Source organism: Triticum urartu, chromosome 7A, assembly GCF_056163025.1.
Source record: "Triticum urartu cultivar PI428250 chromosome 7A, HENAU_Tu73, whole genome shotgun sequence".
Classification (NCBI taxonomy): domain Eukaryota; kingdom Viridiplantae; phylum Streptophyta; class Magnoliopsida; order Poales; family Poaceae; genus Triticum; species Triticum urartu.
The window spans coordinates 162,194,451-162,213,747 of NC_141879.1; the positions used below are offsets into that span (position 1 = coordinate 162,194,451).

General features: G+C 46.3%; 4 protein-coding genes across 6 annotated transcripts; all 4 read left to right on the forward strand.

Annotated features, from left to right (window-relative positions):
- The first annotated feature begins 1,932 nt into the window (after positions 1-1,932).
- LOC147958767 (glutathione S-transferase U10-like) lies at positions 1,933-5,201 on the forward strand. Its single transcript, XM_048685148.2, has 4 exons — positions 1,933-3,672; positions 3,751-3,807; positions 3,894-4,002; positions 4,555-5,201. The coding sequence occupies exon 1, from the start codon at positions 2,187-2,189 to the stop codon at positions 2,919-2,921; it is 735 nt and encodes a 244-aa protein (XP_048541105.1). The 5' UTR covers positions 1,933-2,186; the 3' UTR covers positions 2,922-3,672; positions 3,751-3,807; positions 3,894-4,002; positions 4,555-5,201.
- A 1,618-nt stretch (positions 5,202-6,819) lies between these two features.
- LOC125520269 (uncharacterized) lies at positions 6,820-10,116 on the forward strand. Its single transcript, XM_087534982.1, has 2 exons — positions 6,820-8,190; positions 8,299-10,116. Exons 1-2 carry the CDS (start codon positions 7,758-7,760, stop codon positions 9,879-9,881), a joined length of 2,016 nt encoding a protein of 671 aa, XP_087391108.1. The 5' UTR covers positions 6,820-7,757; the 3' UTR covers positions 9,882-10,116.
- On the forward strand, positions 8,293-14,930 carry LOC147958768 (uncharacterized). 3 transcript variants are annotated; one of them, XM_087534985.1, is made up of 16 exons: positions 8,293-8,373; positions 11,438-11,581; positions 11,674-11,732; positions 11,823-11,947; positions 12,029-12,131; positions 12,228-12,342; positions 12,520-12,561; positions 12,650-12,731; positions 12,824-12,956; positions 13,057-13,214; positions 13,295-13,688; positions 13,808-13,866; positions 13,960-14,041; positions 14,139-14,200; positions 14,288-14,382; positions 14,470-14,930. In XM_087534985.1, exons 2-8 carry the CDS (start codon positions 11,438-11,440, stop codon positions 12,662-12,664), a joined length of 603 nt encoding a protein of 200 aa, XP_087391111.1. In that variant the 5' UTR covers positions 8,293-8,373; the 3' UTR covers positions 12,665-12,731; positions 12,824-12,956; positions 13,057-13,214; positions 13,295-13,688; positions 13,808-13,866; positions 13,960-14,041; positions 14,139-14,200; positions 14,288-14,382; positions 14,470-14,930. The 3 variants fall into 3 exon arrangements, with proteins under 3 accessions (XP_087391111.1, XP_087391110.1, XP_087391109.1); XM_087534983.1 differs by lacking the exon at positions 8,293-8,373 and having other exon boundaries at positions 11,196-11,581; positions 12,520-12,731; XM_087534984.1 differs by lacking the exons at positions 13,808-13,866; positions 13,960-14,041; positions 14,139-14,200; positions 14,288-14,382; positions 14,470-14,930 and having other exon boundaries at positions 12,520-12,731; positions 13,295-13,742.
- LOC147958769 (uncharacterized) lies at positions 10,025-11,200 on the forward strand. Its single transcript, XM_087532295.1, has one exon. The coding sequence runs from the start codon at positions 10,025-10,027 to the stop codon at positions 11,198-11,200; it is 1,176 nt and encodes a 391-aa protein (XP_087388421.1).
- Positions 14,931-19,297: the final 4,367 nt, after the last annotated feature.

Genomic DNA, 19,297 nt, shown 5'->3' on the forward strand with positions numbered 1-19,297 from the left:
ACTTTAAAGTTTTGTTGCTTCATAAATGTTGATGTAAGCTTACCCTCACAGGTGCTTTGTTAGGTGACACCCGCGCCTTCATTTCAAGTGCAAGCCGCCTCTCTCACTGTGCATTATCTCTAGCTGCACCACCGTTGACATCAGCTACCGGCTATACATATGATACATGTGTCGTGTTTAGTCTCTCTCTAAGACTTGATATGCCTTAGTTCTGATGATCCGACAGACTCTGCCTCTTTTGAAGATCATCCACCTTTTGGAAGATGTTCATCTTTGATTTCAACCGCTGGACGTGTCTCATGTGCTTCTGTTAATATAGACCCACTAGCTTGCTCTGCTTGCTATGTTTTATGGCTGAACACTCTAATATTGCAATTCTGTTAAGTGTATTTCCTTTTAAGCAATTGGCGCTCATTTGGACTGCACACAGACGTTAACAAATAATACAACAAGATTAGTACACCCAGTCACGCAAAGGAGGCACGGCAAGGCGCGCCCCAGCCACTAGTACTAGTCAAAGTGACACCTTTTCCTTGATGGATGTCATCCACGCCACATTTTTGGCTAGACTTGAAAAAGATTGTTCTACCACCGCTAATCGCTAAATGGGATATCATCTGTAGACTGAAAGATCAAGGGGGTCTTGGTATTGAGAATCTTGAAGTTAAGAACAGATGCCTTCTTAGTAAGTGGTTGTGGAAGTTGTCCACTGAAACTGATGCCACGTGGGCGCAAATCCTTCGTAGTAAGTACCTTCAGACAAAAACTTTGTCCCAGGTGACAGTCAGGCCGACAGACTTACCTTTCTGGAAAGGATTAATGAAAGTCAAACAATCCTTGTTTCATAGGATAAAATTTATTATTGGCAACGATGCTGGTACGCGTTTCTGGGAGGATACTTGGCTCGGAGAGACACCTTTGGCCATTCAATATCCGTCTTTATATCGTATTGTTCAACGACGCGAGGTGTTCGTTGCGACGGTATTTCAATCTATCCCCCTTAATGTTCAATTCAGACGGTCGCTAGCGGGCAATCGTTGGGAAGAATGACTCCATCTAGTTAGGAGACTGATGGAGGTTCAGCTTTCTCAACAACCCGATGAATTACGCTGGAAGCTGACTAGGTCTGAGTATTCATAGTTAAATCAATGTACATTGATATTATTAATTCGAGCTCCATTCCTACCTTCAAGCATGTTTGGGCGGTCAAAGTTTCATTGAAAATAAAAGTGTTTATGTGGTTTGTCCATAAACAAGTTATTTTAACAAAGGACAACTTGATAAAGCGTAATTGGACATGACCTACTAGGTGTAGTTTCTGTGATCGGGATGAAACAATCAAACACCTCTTTCTTGATTGCCCGTTAGCCCAAGTTCTTTGGCGCTCGGTCCACATTGCTTTTAATATTACTCCACCGAATTCTGCCAACATGTTATTTGGGACATGACTTGATGGGGTTGAGCGTGACTTAGCGAGACATATTCGTGTTGGAGTTTGCGCTTTGCTGTGGACTATCTGGAATTGCAGAAATGATTTGGTCTTTAACAGAACATCACGTATTCACTTTTTGCAGGTTATTTTCCGAGCCACGGCAGTGATCCGTTCGTGGTCGCTACTCACTTCGATGGAGGCCAGGGAGCATTTGGTTACTGTATTTATCCGCTGGGAGATGGTAACTCGGGATATCTTCAACCGGTTTGGATGACGGTCATGTAATAGGATAGACAATTAGTTTACCTATCTCTCTTTAGCCAGCCGGTTGTGGCGTCTTCGTTTCGGCTAGTTTGTGTATCTAGCCCTTTTTGGCTCCGTGTGAGCTTTCTTTTTCAGTTTTTCCAGTTTGAGACTTTCGAACCTTTGTGGAACCTTTTGTTTTGATAATAAGATGGCCGTATGCATCATTTTGATGCAGAGACCGGGAAGAATCCCTTTTCGAAAAAAAATCCTGAGAAGACACAAATCGAGTCAATGTTGACAAGCAGACCAGCTAGTCATCTTCTTGCCGAACAAGCCCGGCAACGTTCAAATATCGCCACTCCAACTGCAGTGTGCCGACACGTCCTCGATCGAGACTTAGCTAAAAAAGCATATCAACATCGTGAAGCGCAAGAAGATACGCAGTGGGATCACTATTTAGCAGACACGGGCCACGCAACGCCGGAAATCATAGCGCCGGAGGAAAATCATGGCAGCCCCCGAGGAGCCCAGGGAGGTGAAGCTGTACGGCGCGTGGGGGAGCGCCCACGCCGCCATGGCCCGGAACGCGCTGGAGCTCAAGGGCGTGCGCTACGAGTACGCGGAGGAGGACCTGGAGCGCAAGAGCGAGGCGCTGCTGCGCCTGAACCCCGTCCACGGCGGCAAGGTCCCCGTGCTCGTCGTCGACGGCCGCGCCCTCTCCGAGTCGCTCGTCATCCTCGAGTACGTCGACGAGGCGTGGGCCGGTCGTGCGGGGCGGCTTCTCCCGCCGCGGGACCGGCCCCGCGAGCGTGCCGCGGCCAGGTTCTGGGCGAGGTTCTTCCACGACGAGGTGTCGCCGCTCTCGCACCTCGTCTTGTTCGCGGCGGGCGGGGAGGAGCGGGCGGGGCTGGTGAGGGAGATGAAAGACCGGATGGCGGTGATGGAGGCGGGAATCCAGAGGGACTTCCCGCTCGGCGGCGGCGGCGGGGGCGAGGGGCCGTTCTTGCACGGGCGGGAGCCCGGGCTGCTGGACGTCGTTCTGGGCTCGTGCGCCGCCGGGACCAGGGTGCTCTCCTCCGTGGCCGGTGAAGAGATCGTCGAGGCGGGCGCGCTTCCGCGAGTGCACGCCAGCCTGGTCGCCTTCGACGAGCTCGCCGCCGCGTTCGGGACGAGCGTGCCGCACGAGAGCCTACTCGCGCGTCTTCTCGAGAGGAAGGAGAGAGCGCGCGGCGCGCCCGCGTGAGCTGTGTCTTCATGCCGGCGTGGCATCGACACGTACGCATGCTACGTGAAAACCTGCTCTCGAAAAGAAAAATGGAGCGATGCTATTCCTAGGTACTGCTTTTACAAAAATTTGTGTACTACTAGTACTAGTGACTAGTGATATCCGGTGACAGATCAGGAAATATGTTACTTGGGAGAACATGGGCGTTCTCATAGCTTAGCGATTACTGACCGTCGGATCCGTTTTTTGATGCGTCCTGGACTGTTTGATCTCCCTCCTGATCGATATCGGCCGTCGGATCGACCCGGTGACACTGCTACAATGAACAGTCGGCTTTCCCTCGTTTTCCAGCGTTTTTCCACACGCCGCGATATGGCTCTCGTCTCGCTGCTGGGTGGCCCTCTATTCTGTGGGCCACACCTGTCGGTCGCCGTGCCTGGGCGTGGGCTGCGTATGTCGATCGGCTGCGCGGGCGGTAAATATCTCCTCCCCCCGCCCATGCCACCGCCTGTTAATTCGTCGCCCCGCGGAGGGTAATTTCGGGATTTCATTTTTTGTGGCGCTGCGTGTCGCCCGTGGATTGGTCGCGGCCTGGCTACTCCTCCTCCCATTCGCCTCGTTCGTTTCCCCTCCACCGCACTGCTCCTCCCATTCGCCCCGCTCGCTTTGCCTCCGCCGCTCCCCCTTCGTCGCTCCCCCTGCGCTCCTGCTCCGGATCTCGTCCTCCTCCTCTAACAGCCGTTCGTCCTCCTCGGTGCGCCGTTCTCAGGTGGTCTTCCCCCTTCTCTCTTCGCTTGTTCTATTCGCCTCTTCTCTTACGTTTCTGCCTGTCTTGCAATTGGGTCAGTGGCGCGGCGGAGGATCTGTCTTTGGAGTCGCCGGAGAGGCCTTTGAGATGGCCCAGGTAGTTATTTGATCGGTTGTTTGCCTGGGCGTTCGTGATGTGTTGTGCGGGTGCTGGACTGATTTCCCCCCCATGGATCTGCTTAGGTTTTGCTGGTTGATCCGTCCTGATTAGGACCTGTCCGTGGTTCTGGTTATCTAGCTGGTGGGTCGTGCCGCTGCTGGTGTACGGACTGTCTCGCTGGTTTCCTTGCAGGTGATTCCTCTCTCTCGCCTGGCCTTCGCCGTTCCGTATATGCTGTAAAGGGATATGTGTTGTAGTCTGATAGTTCTTGGTGTTTTTTCCAACACGGATATTGATGATAGTTGCAGTCTGGTGATAGTTGTGATATGGTTATTGTTGTTGTCTTTTAAAAGGGCTTTTGCTTCGCTTCATGGTACAGGGTGTGGCCATTTTGTTTTGTCTGATGCCTTATATGCAGACAAGATAGCAGTACTGTCATGGAATTTCAGTTTTGTATTTTCTTCTGCTCGTCCAGACAATATGGCGTTGCGATAATGGAGTTAGCATCCTTATTGGTTGGCCTATATGCTCTTATGCCGCGCGCTTGCAGCTGAGTCGTATGTGTATTGCAAGGTCACATGTGTAGTTCAGTACTGTACATACTGCAAGGGAAACTATATTTAAGTTCTGTTTTCTTATTTAAAGGGCCTCTAGCCTGAATCATGAAGGTCTAACTTTTGTCCTTGCTTGATGTTTTTTTTGGTGTGGAGTTTGCTCATTTTGGGTTCTTTCTTGTGTTGGCAGGATGTTTGTCGTGAGTTGTTCTTATGTGCACATGTTAGATGTCGTTGCCTCACGGTGTCGTTTGCCCTTTCATTCGTACTTACGAGAGGTCATGGATGATGGGGTCGTAATCGGAGGGGTGGAAATAGAGGTCCATGTCCTTGGAAGCGATGCCTTGACTGTGAGGAGGTTTTTCTGGTCCCAGGACGGTGTGGGGTATCTTTCTCTTTACAATGATGCTGCTTTCCAGGCCATTTGTTTTTTACAGGGTTTGTATGGGCTTGTTGTCTTATATTACAACTACCATGGTATGATGACCTATCGAGAGCTTGCACGCTCCGCGGTTGTTTTAGCAGCCTCGCTGGTTCGATCTTCGGGTTCTGTTGTTGGTGGTGATGCATCTGCTGCTGTGGGTGACGTCAATGCTGCTTCACGGCAGCAGATGCTACATGCTAGGTTGGTGTCTACAGCCTGCAGCTTCTAGATGTACTTCATGGATAGGTTGTGTTATCTTTGGGGTTGTTAGCTAGTAGTTGTTTCTTTACTGAGTCTGTTTAGTCTACATTCAGATCGTTGTGTATGTACACTATGATACATGGCTGTTTGTAATGACGTGTGGATGGTAGTTGTTCCTTTATTCAATATAATTCTTATCCTTTGCCTGATTATGTTGCTGGTGCATGTCTATGATGTGGTATACTTTCTATACTTGAGTGCCTGACGTTATGCTGTGTGCAGTTACATGGGTCCAGCTTCTTATTTGTCCAGTGTTCGGGACGATGTTGTCTGGTTGTTGACATGCCTCGTGATCCGGTTGTGTCTCGGGGTCAAGGCGTGTTTGAGGCTGGTACTGGGTTGATAGGTGGTCGTGGTCGTGGGCGTGGCCGTGGGCAGGCTGCTACTGGTCGTGGACGGGGCATCGACCGTGGAGGTTCTAATACAGGCCGTGCCCCTGTTTCTGGTCATGTCTCTGGCCGTGCGGGTGCTGCTCGGGGGGTGCCTGGCGCTGGAGCCCAGCCAGTTGCCGGGCGTGGGGGTGCTGCTCGGCGGGTGCCTGGCGCTGGAGCCCAGCCAGTAGCCCGGCGTGGGGGTGCTGCTCGGCGGGTCCCTGCCGCTGGATCCCAGCCAGAAGCCGGGCGTGGGGGTGCTGCTCGGCGGGTCCCTGCCGCTGGTGCCTAGCCAGTAGCCGGGCGTGGGGGTGCTGCTCGGCGGGTCCCTGCCGCTGGTGCCTAGCCAGTAGCCGGGCGTGGGGGTGCTGCTCGGCGGGTCCCTGCCGCTGGTGCCCAGCCAGTAGCCGGGCGTGGGGGTGCTGCTCGGCGGGTCCCTGCCGCTGGTGCCCAGCCAGTAGCCGGGCGTGGGGGTGCTGCTCGGCGGGTCCCTGCCGCTGGTGCCCAGCCAGTACCCGGGCGTGGGGGTGCACCTGGGTCCGCCACCCCTGACGGATGTCCGTTGGTCCCTGGGATTGCTCAACGTTATGTGCCTCGCCGGCTCGTTGGGTTTCCTTCTTCTGGACGTGCGTGTACGTCCCTGTCCATTAGCCTTTTTCGTTTCGTTTCTTAGGTTGCTGTGACAGTTGCTTCACTCCCGTGATGTTTGTGACATGGTTAGGTGATGGTTGGTTTCCTTTCGTGAGCTCTGCCATGGCGGCGGTCAATCGCAGAAAACGGAAATTGTGCGTTCAGTTTCGGCGTGCTCGCTATGAAGGTGCATGTGGATTATTAGTTTTCTTTTTTCCTGTTTTCTATTGCCGGGCGTATGGTACCTTAACTGGTTCTGCATTTCCTCTTAGAGCATGTTGTCGATGGCCCCTTGCCAACGGTCTGGCATGGTCACTCTGTTTATGTCTGTTCAGAGGTGACTGGGATAGATCGCAACAAACGAAAAATACGGAAAGTGTCAATTAGATTGCGTCGTCCTGGAAGCGAAGGTGCATGACCATTCTTTGTTTGTTTCATAGTTGTTGTTGTTTGCCGTACGGTTTCTTATTTGGTTTTGCGTGTCTTTCTAGAGGTTGTTGTCAGAGGGGCTTTGCCGAAGGATTGGCAAGGTTACTCGGTCGGGTTTGCTGAGTCCCTTAAAGGTACTTGCTGACACGATATCTTTCCTTTGGTTATGTGATGATTGTCTTTCTTTTACACTCGGTCCGCGTCTGATGGTATTGTGCCTTGGTGGTTGTTAGCTTGCTATGCAGCTGTGGCCCTCCTGATTTCTTGTGCCAATACTGTGGTGCTTCCTTTTGGTTTGCTGAGTGTTCTAAGTCAAGGTCTTCATGGGTACAGCGTAAGATGGTTTACAATCATTGTTGTAAAGGCGCAAAGGTCTATATCCCTCCCTTTAAGGACCCCCCGGCCTATCTCCGGGAGCTCCTTCGATTCATGGAACTTCTCGTGCTAAAAAATTCATTCGGGCTATACGTGAGTATAATTGTATGTTCGCTTTTACTTCAATGGGTGCTACCATTGAACGTTCGTTTGGTGGCAGCCGTGGACCTAAGGTATTCAAGATCAATGGTCAGGTGTCTCATCGTATTGGTTCGTTGGTGCCGAGCGGTAATGATACTCCTAAGTTTGCCGAGTTGTACATACATGACCCTGCTAATGAGATTAGGCATAGGATGAATGCCTTAAATCCAGACGATAAGCCCACCGGGGGTGTGGATGATAGCATTGTGGTTGGTCTTAGAGATATGCTTAATGAGTCTAATCCATTGGTTCAGACTTTTAGGGAGGCAAGTAGGATGATAGAGGGCCGTGGTGATGAACCCATCGAGGATATCTCGATTTGTATTATTGGGCCTTCGGAGGGTGATAGTCCACAGTTTAGCATGCCTACAACCACCGGGCTTGCTGCTTTAGTCGTCGGTGGTGACTTTACGTTAGAGGCGTCTTCTCGGGATATTGTTGTTTGCAGTCGTTCCGATGGTTTGCAGCGGATATCTTCTCTGAATACCACGTTCATGCGTCTGCAGTACCCGTTGCTTTTCCCTTATGGTGAGCGAGGGTTCCAAATAGATGTTCCCCACTTAGCTGTTCCTGAATATGGTGATGATGATGGGGATGTAGGTTCTAATCTTCCACCTGGGAGTCCATCCGTTGAGGCGTCCTCTTCGTATCCTTCTGGGGGTGCTGACTCAGATACAAATAGTCGGAATAGGATGACCATGCAGGATTACTATCGTTTTATGTGCCATTACAAGGGTGATCAGCCCAATCCATATATATGTTATGGTCTCCTCTCCTCTCAGTCGGTTGTCGATGTGCGTGCGTGCATTGATGAGAATAGACTGGTATATCATAAGAAACCAGGACCTGTTTAGGTCAGAGCACATGCAGGTTATTGCCGATGCGGTAGGTGATGGGTGTGTCGATGGTGATGCTGTTGGGAAGAGGACCATCGTGCCTTCCAGTCACATGGGTGGTCGTCGTTACTTTAATGAAAACTTCCATGATGGCCTTGCCGTTTGTCGAGTGCACGGTGCACCAGATGTATTTACCACTTTTACTTGCAATCCTAAATGGCCCGAGATCACTGCTGCGCTGGAGCCGGGGCAGACGCCTCCTGATAGGGCAGATGTTATTGTAAGGGTCTACCACATGAAGCTTGCTGAGTACTTAGACGAGATCAAGTCAGGCCGGGCTTTTGGCCCCATTAAGGCTGGTACTATATATGCTGTTGTGCTTTGTGCATGGTCATTGTTTCCTATCAGTTCTTTACTGCTTCTGCTTGGTTGTTTGTCTAATTTATCTTTCCTGTTTTCCTTTCCAGTGATGTACACCGTTGAGTTTCAGAAGCGGGGACTGCCTCACGCGCATATACTTGTCTGGAGGAGAGGGGGCAGCGGTGAGATTGGTGTTGAGAATATTAATTCATTAATATCCGCTGAAATACCTGATGCATTGCTTGATCCTTTAGGATATGCTTTAGTTTCCGAGTTTATGATGCATGGTCCCTGTGGGGAAATGAATGATAAATGCGTCTGCATGAAAAAGGGTGTTTGTTCTAAGTTTTTCCCAAAGGATTTTAGAGATACTACTGTCGTTGATGACAATGGGTTTGTCTTATATCGACGTCGTGACGACGGTCGAAGGGTATACAAAAATGGTCATTACCTGGACAATAGGCATGTTGTTCCTTACAATATGGCAATGCTCAAGAAATTTCAGGGCCATATAAATGTAGAGTGGTGTAATAAAACTCAGGTTATGAAATACCTCTTCAAGTATGTCACTAAAGGTGCTGATTATTCTAAGGTCATGTTAGAAAGGTTAAAAAAATTGACTACAACTGGGTGTCGTACGGTAGATGAGGTTCAGGAGTATTTGATATGTTGGTACATATGTGAGTATGATGCACTGTGGCGCATATTTGGGTTTGAGATACACTTTAAAATGCCGTCGGTTCAAAGGTTGACTGTTCATATGCCTGGTATGAATAATATCTGCTATCGTACTGGTGCTGACCTCACGAAAATTGTTGGTTCTGACTTCTTGCAAAAGACTATGCTTACCGAATGGTTTGTTGCGAATGATTTGTTCGAAGATGCCCGGTCATTGACTTACTATGATTTTCCATCTGCTTGGACCTGGGATGCTAAAAGTAGATCATGGCATCCAAGGGGTAGGGGTGAAAAGATTGGTCGCGTATATTATGTGCATCCTTTGAGTGGTGAGTTGTATTACTTACGCATGCTTTTGATGATTGTTAAGGGGGCTAGGCCTTTCGAATGTCTCCGTACATATGCTGGTCGTCTTTATCACACCTTTAAAGAGGCTTGTGCCGCACGTGGTTTACTAGGGGATGATAGTGAGTGGTACACAACGTTTGATGAGGCGGTTGTCTGGGGGTTTGGGCATCGCCTTAGGGAGCTGTTTGTGACTATGCTCATGCACTGTTCTATCAGGGATGAGCTTGGTTTTTTTGAGCGGTACTGCAGTGGCATGTACGATGATATCCATCATAGGCTGCGCCGTGCCCTAGGTAATCCAAACTATGTTGTTCCTCCTGAGAGACTGAGGAATCTGCTTCTTGATGAGCTGGCCGATGTTTTTTTGAAGCATGGATTTGATATAAATTTTTTTAACTTGTCGTCCCATTCCGGTGAAGGTGAACATTCCGATGATAATCGTCTCATCCGTGATGAATTATGTTATGATGAACCTGCTTTGGCTACACAATCCTTAGTCATGTTTGATAGTTTAAACGAGGACCAACTGGTTGCTTACAAGACGATTGTACAATGTGTTCAGTCGGGGGAGCCGGGCTTTTTTTTGTCTCTGGGTACGGTGGTACTGGAAAGACTTACCTATGGAGTGCAATCTGTGCTTTCCTTAGGGGTGAGAGGAAGATAGTGCTAACTGTTGCATTGTCAACAATTGCATCGCTGTTACTGCCTGGTGGGAGGACTGCCAATTCTCGCTTTAAAATACCCATTCTCCTTGAAGATAATACGCAGTGTGATAGTAAAAGAGGTTCTAAGCTTTGTAAGTTAATGATGGTAGCTTCGCTTGTTATTTGGGACGAGGCGCTTATGACACACAGGAAGTGCTTTGAGGCTGTAGATAGAACATTGCCTGATGTCCTCTCTGTGGGTAATCCAGACCTTGCGGATGTTCCGTTTGGTGGGATAGTGATGGTCTTGGGTGGTGACCTTAGACAAATCTTACTGGTCGTTGAGGGAGGTACTAGACCTCAGATTGTTGATGCGGCGATCACAAATTCCCCGCTGTGGCGCTCTGGTAAGAAGTTGTCACTCTCTGTTAACATGCGCTTGTCTGTTCATGGTGTGGATAGTCAGGCACAGCAGGATGTTGCCTTATTTAGCAAATGGGTTCTTGATCTTGGTGAAGGAAAGTTGCCTGTTACAAGGCGAGGCGATGATGTTGAGGCTTCTTGGATACAAATTCTGGACGACCTATTGGTTTGTACAGATGGTGATCCAATATCTGCTATTGTTTCTTCTGTTTACGGTGGTTTCTCTCAAAACTACATGAACTCTGGATACTTGCAAGAAAGAGCCATTTTAGCACCCACCAATGACCATGCTGATGATATTAATGATCATGTTCTTAAGTTGGTTCCTACTGATAGCAGAGACTATCTGAGCGCTGATTCAATTGACGACTCTGTAGATTCTGTTAGGGACAAGGATATTTACTATCCAATTGAGTACTTGAATTCAACTAAGATTATAAATTTCCCAAACCATAGGTTGACTCTTAAGGTTGGTTTTCCGATTATGCTTCTTAGAAACCTTAGCCGGGCAAATGGTTTATGTAACGGTACAGGCCTAATTGTGAAAGAATTGGGTGATCGGCTTATCGAGGCTGTTATTATGACTGGCTCGCATGTGGGCGATACCGTTTATATCCCTAGGATTGAGTTATTAGCAAAGAAGGGTAACGCACCCTTCGTGCTTAGGCGTCGCCAGTTTCCTGTTCGTGTGTGCTATGCCATGACAATCAACAAGAGCCAAGGACAGACCCTGTCTGCTGTTGGTATATATCTTAAGGGTCCTGTTTTTACGCACGGCCAGCTGTATGTGGCGGTTTCTCGTGTTACTTTGAGAGCTTCTTTGAAAATCCTTATATTAGATGCTGATGGTAAGTGTGGATCTAAGACTAAGAACATTGTTTTCCCTGAGGTCTTCCGGGCCGCGGGGATGGCCTAGGTTTGTGTTTGATGGCAATCTCCATTTTTTTTGGTCGTTGGCACATGCTTTTGGGAATTATCTAATGTTTTGGTAGATGACTTTTGTGTTACGCTTGTTACATATGTGGTCCTATGCGATGTGGGTTATATTCTGGGTTGTACTACCATTGTCTATATTTGTGGTTTGCCTTATGTCATCCGAACTTACTTAGTTTAACGGTAGTGCTATATTTTGGTGATGACCCCTGTGTTGTAGATGGCGATGGCTGGTTTGCAGGGTCTTGTTGTGGGGAACAGAAACCCGACAGTCCGTGTGTATGTCTCGCGACACTGGCATCATCGTGGGACCACTGATAATGGTCCTATCAAACACACTGACATGGTCCTTCTGGATACCCGGGTATATGACTCATCTGGCTCCGTCCCCTGTGTTGTTTCTGGTTTTCTTCTGGCTTTTTCACTTGGTAACTGATGTATGTTCTTTCTTGGCAGGGCAACCACATCTATGCTGAGATCGGTGAGAATCTTGTGACCAAGTTTATGGGTAAACTGTAAGAAGGATGTGCATATGAAATTTCACAGTTCTTGGTGTTCCTGAACAAGCGTTACTTCAAGCCAATTGATGCAGTACACATGATCAGGTTCAATAGGTTCACCACGGCCAGTCCTAATACCAACCCAGAGGCTCAGTTTCCATTCTGCACCTACTCACTCACTGAACTGTCACGCCTGCCTGCCCCTCTCGATGCACCTGAATTCTTCACAGGTGTGTTAGCCAGACTATCGTTGTATTAATGTGTTTGGTGTGTGCACCCGTAAGCTGGCCTCCCTTTCCCTGGTTGTTCAGATGTACTTGGAGTTATCACTGGTGTGTCTGATGTTGTTCAGTATCATAGCTCGAACAGGAGCGAGCCTTCCACAAAGCATACTATCAACATCAAGGACCTAAGGTATGCTACCTTTGTCTGTCAGGCGCTTGTTGTTTGTGTTGTCGCCTTGATTGGTGTGTCATTCTTTTCACTCTGCTTTATTTGTATTATGTGCAGTGGATACCAGATAACTGTTGTATTCTGGGGTGAACGTGCCACGACCTTTGAAGGAGACTACATTATCGAGCTAGGAAAATCTGAACCAGTTGTTGCACTGTTTGTTGGGACTCTGGTAAAAAACTCCATGTTCAAGAATTCATCCGATTAACCAGTTAACTTGCCGATTAATCCCTACTCATAGGGTCACCGAGTAGCCGATAAACCGAAAAATCATCCGATTAATTGATTAAATGTCCGATTAACTTGCCGATTAGCCGATTAATCCTCTACTCACTAACCAACCGAGCAGCTACCAGTTAACGATTTCCTCAACAATGAAAAAACTACGAAGGTAATTACTCTTCCTATGTTGTCTGAATGACTGTTATTTTGCCCAAGTATATTTGTGTAACAAGCTACATCTTTGGTTGCATTTGTAGGTCGAAGGGGTGTGAGCGGGAGCGCGGCATGTCGGTGGTACATAAATGACGACATTTCTGAGATGATAGACTTCCATACGAGGTACATGCTGTTTGTTTATGCCCGTGCCTGTTATGTGGTGTCCTTTACCTAATTTGGTTTTATGCTCCTGTTGTCGATTTTGTTGCCTGCAGGCTCCATGGCAAGTCCTCTCCCATAGAAAAGATTGTTCTTCAGGGACAGACGTCAGCTGAAGTGAGCGCCCAGGTTGATCTACAGACCAAAACAGTTAGTGAACTTCTGGCCCTGCACATCTACAAGAACCAGGTAAATACTTTTTACCTTTCCATGTGTCCTGGCTTCTGTATTGGGTGGTTGCTTCGGTTTTGTTTAACTTTGTCCATGACGTGTATCGTGCCTCCTGTAGGACGTGTGTTTCCTTTGCTAGGTTACCTTAACTGGGTTGGCTTCCGGCCAGAGCTACTGGTTTATGTCATGTGCAAAGTGCCACAAATCTGCCCAGCCATATAGTACTGTCTACAAGTGTGCTGGTGTAGATTGTTCCTGCACCGATGCAGTACCGAGGTATCTCTCTTGCATGAGTGTGTATTTGTTTTCATGTGATCTGTTCATTAGGTGTGTACCTGATGCATGTTGTGATGCAGGTATTGGATATGTTTCGTAGGTGCTGACGACACAGGGGAAGCTGAGTTCGTCCTGTTTGAAAGGGCGGGAAAAGATCTTGTTGGCAAATCTTTGATTACTCTGATCCGTGAAGGAAAATCCAACCGTGTTCCACTTGATGAGATAGTTCGGATGGCACGTGGGGATGACACTGCCCCGAGAAATTACTGCACTCATTGGACAAAGATGTGCATTTGTGGTGTCTATCTCCTCAAAGAGCTTCTTACCTAACACTGAAGTGACCTCATTCCAAGTCAATAGGCTAGATGTGCCCAATGAAACATCCGTGAGAAATGCGGTTGTGTATCATAAGGCAAATTCACCCAGGCAATCTGAGTGATACTGGTTCTCTCACTGGTGCTGGGTTATCAACTGGTGCGCCGCTCACTGGGTCCATTCCACCATTATCATGTCAAAATGTACCATTCATGTTGATTTGCATTTACCCTCTATGTGTTGTTTTGCTCAATTGCCATGTGTCTTCTTTTTTATAGGAGCTTGCCACTCCTGAAGCCAATAAGAATCGTTCTTCACCAGCTTCTGTCAACAAAAGGTATGAGAATCCTTCTAGCAAAAGTGATCCAGGACGCCGTGCATTAACACTTTTAGATGGATGATATGACTTTGTCAAATTTGTGACCTGCAGTGCCACTACACATATGGTGGCAGCAAGTGGTGTGCCTAAGTCTGGGCTGCGTAAACCTCTGTTTTCCGATGGCCGTACTCAGGTACATCCTTTCATTTGCTTGGCGGAACTTCATTTAGATCTCTCTACGTACTTGCTTGGTAGTCGGTTGACACGATGTATCTGTTTATGCCTTCTAGGGGCCTGCAAAGATGGTTGGCGGCTCCGCTGTTCTCGGTGATGAGCTTGCTGCTGCCTCAAGGTATATGTCTGGTCTGAAACAATTGCTTAACAGTATATGCATAATTCTTGCCTTCTTTTACATACTGGCTATTTGTTTTTGAAGCAGATCAACCGAAGGCCTGGTGGAAGATGAAGACGAGGCTCCTGCGGCCAAAAGGGCCAAGCTGTAGATCAGCCGCCCTTTGGCAGGAAGTTCTTTTGGTGTGCTCGCTAGGCACCATCTTTATCATCGGCTACCTCTTGTGCTGTACGTGGTTTGGTTCTTACCTGAACTTGTGTTTTTTACAGGAGCATAGGGCGGTTGTTAGGTGTGCGCTCGAAATGATGGCCCAGTAGATGGATGACTCGATGTGGGTTAGATGGTGAAGCTTCTCTTTAGGTCTATCGCCCCTTTTGTCGTGCTGTGTTGTTTATGATGTGATGTTCCGGTCTACCAGTCTCAAAAAACTTCAGTCTGCTGCTTGTGGTTGAACATTCGCTGTCGGTATTAGGATCAGCGTTGGCCTTTGCTATTGTGTGGTGTTTGCTTAGCTTCTGGTTGCTGGTGAATGTAAAGAGAAGCTTGGCTATCTTATTTAGTATGCCCGTTGTCCATGCTATGGTCTATGTTGATGTATGCGGTCTTTGTGAATTTGGGTTATACCTGTTGCCCATTGTGAATTAATCGTGCTATTCGAACTGGTTCTGCTGCTGGATAGATTGCCTAATCAAATTTAACTGGCAGTTGTGGCGCCCCTCGATGTTGTTTATGGTTTGTATTTGTGTTTTACAAGTCTTTACAAACTTCTACTCTGTTCTGATGGTCCTTTCTTAATATATTTATTTTCCTGTTATAGTTGTCTCTCCAATTTAAGTGATTTGGGATTTCGGTATCTGCCTCTGATTTGTAGAGTTAGAAAATTGTGGTCCATCACTGTTGGTGTATGCGCCTCTTACAGATTTTAGCATATATCTATTTTACTAGACCGTTTGTTCAATAATTTTCTCTCTACTTCTACTATTTGTAAATATGTCAACTCTTGGGTGTAGAATTTGATTTTACATGGTGGTAATATCATGCTTTCATCGCCTTTTTTATCGTCCGAATAGTAACTTGAGTTACTAATAACTTAACATTACATGCTTGACCAAAACGTTCGGACAGGCACCCTTGCGCCAAGACGCGTTGCCGATCTAGTTGATAATATCGTGGGGTAGCTTGCAAGGAAGAATGCACGAAGCTCTGTTTTGTTGATTATTTTCGGTTAAACGGTGCCGTTGACTTAAATAAAATGAAACATTAAGAGGATATAAACATAATAATAATACACCGATCTTTACATTAGTTGGATGCACACAACCAACACCAAGCACACAAGAATCTCATTAGTAAAAAGCAAAATCATACAAGATCGAACGTATGCCCAAGCTGATAAAAGAAAGATCATCTCTTGGAGAAAAGTTCTCTAAGAGCAATGTCTTCAGAAAGGGACCAATGTTCAAGCGTCGTCATCGTCACCGAGCAGATCCGAGCAATGTCTTCAACAAGATAACAATGCAAAATGCCGTCATTATCAGGGTATAACCAACTAGGATCATACCTAGGTTTTCACCCCGTAGCTCGAGACCAGGTACTCTAGAAGCACCATCGAATTAAAGTCATCATGTGTTATTGCGACCATTTTTCATGATCTTGACAATTACATGTCTAGCACAGTCTTGATGTGATATGCCACACAAAGTGAAAACCTTGCGCACACACGAAGTTAGTCAAGCCTTGACAAGAGATGGTTGCCACCAAAAGGCTCCGAAAAGGCGAAGGTGGACGTTCACATGAGACGAAGATTGATGACGGAGGAAGATCATCGGTAGCATCAAAATCCCAATTCAAGATGCTACGACAATCCCACATCGTCCTAGTGCTCCGCCGTCCTCGCATGTGCAACATACTTGTTGTTTGCCACTAGATATGAAGGTCTAACGCCTTTCGCCTCATCTTGACAACCGTGTCACCCGCGCGCCCGATTGGAGGCCCGCCTTGTTGGGAGGCAAAATTTGCCGCGGTGCGCGTACATGTAGACAACATCGCTGCTGCTGACAACGCACACTTGACCGTTGGCCCAGTAGGAAACGACACTGCTGCCGCTGCACAACCATACCTTCCTCCTCATGCCACCGCCCATAGATCACATCTCGTCGCCAAGTCTCCGGAGTGGAGGCCTCCCCGTTGCCACCTTCATCGACTAGTATTGGTGCTTAGCCTGGCCACAGGCAGCGGCAAGTGGAAGAGCACTGACTGTTGGGGAGGGAGGATGGGGAGGTCGTGATCTCTATCAGGTATCAACTTTTTTGGTACTATGGTGCTCTCCTTTTGTCGAACGTTTAAGTAATTTTATGATCCCTTTTTAATCTGATATGCATTGTATTATAATGACACCACATGGTATGTGTACTTCATGCAATTAGGTTACCATTTATCAAACGAGTATGATGCATTTTTTTCACAAATTTTCCTGTTACAAACGTACATAGGCACAACATAATCGCAACTTGCGCAGTTTGCGGTCTCATAAAGTGATCACAACTTTGATGAAAGATCACGATAAGACCAGCACAAAAGTCATTTTTACAAGTTCCCGCTATAGCAGTCTATCATCCATTGAACATAGTTTGTTTGAATATGCAATAGCTTAACTGCTTTGAAATAAAAGTTGTATTTTTACAGTGGAAATTACCATATTGTCCTTATTATCCAAGATGTACGTGTAGATAATACCTTGTGTGTTGTTGCGATAATTGATCATGTCCTTCCTTAAACTACTACCGGAATAATTTCAAGCATCGATAGATTTCCAACAAAATATATTTAACAGAAAGGACTAAATAGAAGAAAAATATCATGTTGCAATGATTAGCACCGCAAAGGTGTTTACTTGCTCTTTGCTCTTTCTTAGCCGATGTTGAAAGTCACTTCCACCTTGGCTTAATACTAGCTTTGTCTACCAGCGATAATCATTTTGAGATGAACTCTCACAATTTTGGAAGTCAATGAAACAATGAAGGAATGAGGGCGATTGGCTTGTGTGGCTCCAAATTTTTTTTATGACTGCTATCATCAATTTGTGTGGTGTATTAACATGTGTCCTTGAGAAGCCAATTTGTGTTACCCATGAATTAACGAAATGGATGAACATTCTTCTATGTAGTGGATTGGGAATCTCCAAATGTCTCCATTCCCCATATACTCAATGAAATAAATCCTATTACAATTTGTTAAAGAAGATTTTTGGTGTAAAATGGGAGAGTTGCCTTGGAGAGCCCTTGCCAATTCCCGATCTGCTCCAACCATGTTGCAGTCAGAGTCGAGACATGAGAGGTGCTTGGGGTTGTCATCTATATAGTAGCTATATGATAGATCTGCCTCAGGGGCATCTAGTCTGATGCCAATAGGGTGCGAGCTGCATGGAGTGGCCAGAGGTTGTTGCATTGTTATTCTTGCTACTCATTGGGGAGTTGTCATACATCGAAGGCATTATAGACGCATGCCCATAAGCTCGTATGGTCCTCTAACTCTGGTGACCGTTGTGATGGTGAAAGCAGAGACGGGGAAAGGTGGAGCTTGAGATCCCGATGATTGAAAAGGAGATCACCTTGGCGACCGTGGAGAAACTATGTCACTTACCGTGGCCTTTGGGCTAGAACGGTTGACGACCGTTCCTCAAACCTCAAAAGCATCGTCCACTAGACCATCGTCCACTGGAGATCGACGCCGACTCCCTTTATTCAACCCGGTCCAGAGCCCTAATGACAGGCAATGCAATATTACTTCTCATACTTTCTTATGGAGTTGGAGGTGGCTGGCTAGCTATCCCAAGTGGTTTCGTCCCCAGCCATGTGAGCCTGTATGTGACCGGAGGTTGCTTTTTTAGACCTACAACGAGTAGGAATCTTACATTTCAACATATGGTCCTCTTTGCAAAAGCCAAGGACTAGCTTGTTATTTTCTTTCTTTTAAGTCCTATAAAGAAAGTTTCATTTGGGGTCGTATGTGAGAAAAAAAATAGACAAGAACAAACCTGGCCACTAGGTCGTGCCTGGCAGGCCAACCCGTTAGCACGAGTGCCCGGCCCGACACATGGTTGATCGGGCCGTGCCCGACACGTGGCCCGCCTAGGGTCATGCCTGGGCACCCATTTAGTTTTTTTTAGTATTTATAGACCAATAGGCAGCCCAATAGACTGAATAAAAGGTGGGCTAAACGGCTAAACGTGCTGATCAGACGCCCATTTAATAGTAGTGCCGTGGGAACTCTCTAGCTGACGCTCACTGCGTCAAACTGTCGGGGTTTCGCACAGCGATCGATCGGCTTGGGCCGGCCCAGTAAAAGCGTTCCACCGATCCCGGTTTTGGGAACCCGCTGGAAGGTTCCAGCTGGGTTTTCCCGGTTTTGGGTACCTTCTAGTAGTTTCCTAAACTGGCTTTTTCTTTTCTTTTTCCGTTTTTCTTTCTTTCTTTTTTACAATTTGTTTATTCTTTTCTCTCTTTTTTCGTGTTCTTTTTTCTTTTTTTTGTTTTTGGAAAAATGTTCTAAAATTTCAAAAAATGTTTTGATTTATCATTAAAATATTATTTTTCTTTCTCTTCTCTTTTTTATTTCCTTTTCAGACAATTATAAATAAATAAAAAATCATTTTTTCTAAAAAACTCATTTTTTCTAAAAAACTCATTTTTTCTAAAAAAATCATTTTTTCTAAAAAATCGTTTTTTCTAAAAAAAATCGTGTTTTTGAAATTTTGTTCGGAATTCCAAAAACTGTTCGCGATTACAAACTTTGTTCTTATATTAAAAAAATGTTCGCAATTACAAAATTTGTTCTCAAATTTCGAAAAAAATTCGTGTTTCCAAAATTTGTTCATTTTGTTCCAAAAAGTTAAATAACTTGGAAATTTGTTAACTTATTTAAAAAATGTTCTGGATTTCAAAAATTGTTCATATTTTCAATTTTTGTTCTTTTACTGTCTTTTTTTCATAAAAACATTTGTTTTTCAAAAAAAATTCTTGTTTTTTCAAAAAATGTTTGGAATTTTCAAAAATTATTCGCATTTTTAAAAAATGTGGACAATTTATAAAATGTTTC

What these genes read in the sequence shown, in the direction of transcription:
- LOC147958767 (XM_048685148.2), top strand. Translation starts at nt 2,187, where the DNA reads ATGGCAGCCCCCGAGGAGCCCAGGGAGGTGAAGCTGTACGGCGCGTGG.
- LOC125520269 (XM_087534982.1), top strand. Translation starts at nt 7,758, where the DNA reads ATGGTCTCCTCTCCTCTCAGTCGGTTGTCGATGTGCGTGCGTGCATTG. An exon ending in TTTTGGCCCCATTAAGGCTG is followed by an intron (nt 8,191 to 8,298) that starts GTACTATATATG and finishes TTTCCTTTCCAG; the next exon opens with TGATGTACACCGTTGAGTTT.
- LOC147958769 (XM_087532295.1), top strand. Translation starts at nt 10,025, where the DNA reads ATGGTAGCTTCGCTTGTTATTTGGGACGAGGCGCTTATGACACACAGG.
- LOC147958768 (XM_087534984.1), top strand. Translation starts at nt 11,438, where the DNA reads ATGGCGATGGCTGGTTTGCAGGGTCTTGTTGTGGGGAACAGAAACCCG. An exon ending in ATCAACATCAAGGACCTAAG is followed by an intron (nt 12,132 to 12,227) that starts GTATGCTACCTT and finishes TATTATGTGCAG; the next exon opens with TGGATACCAGATAACTGTTG. An exon ending in CACTGTTTGTTGGGACTCTG is followed by an intron (nt 12,343 to 12,519) that starts GTAAAAAACTCC and finishes CCAACCGAGCAG; the next exon opens with CTACCAGTTAACGATTTCCT.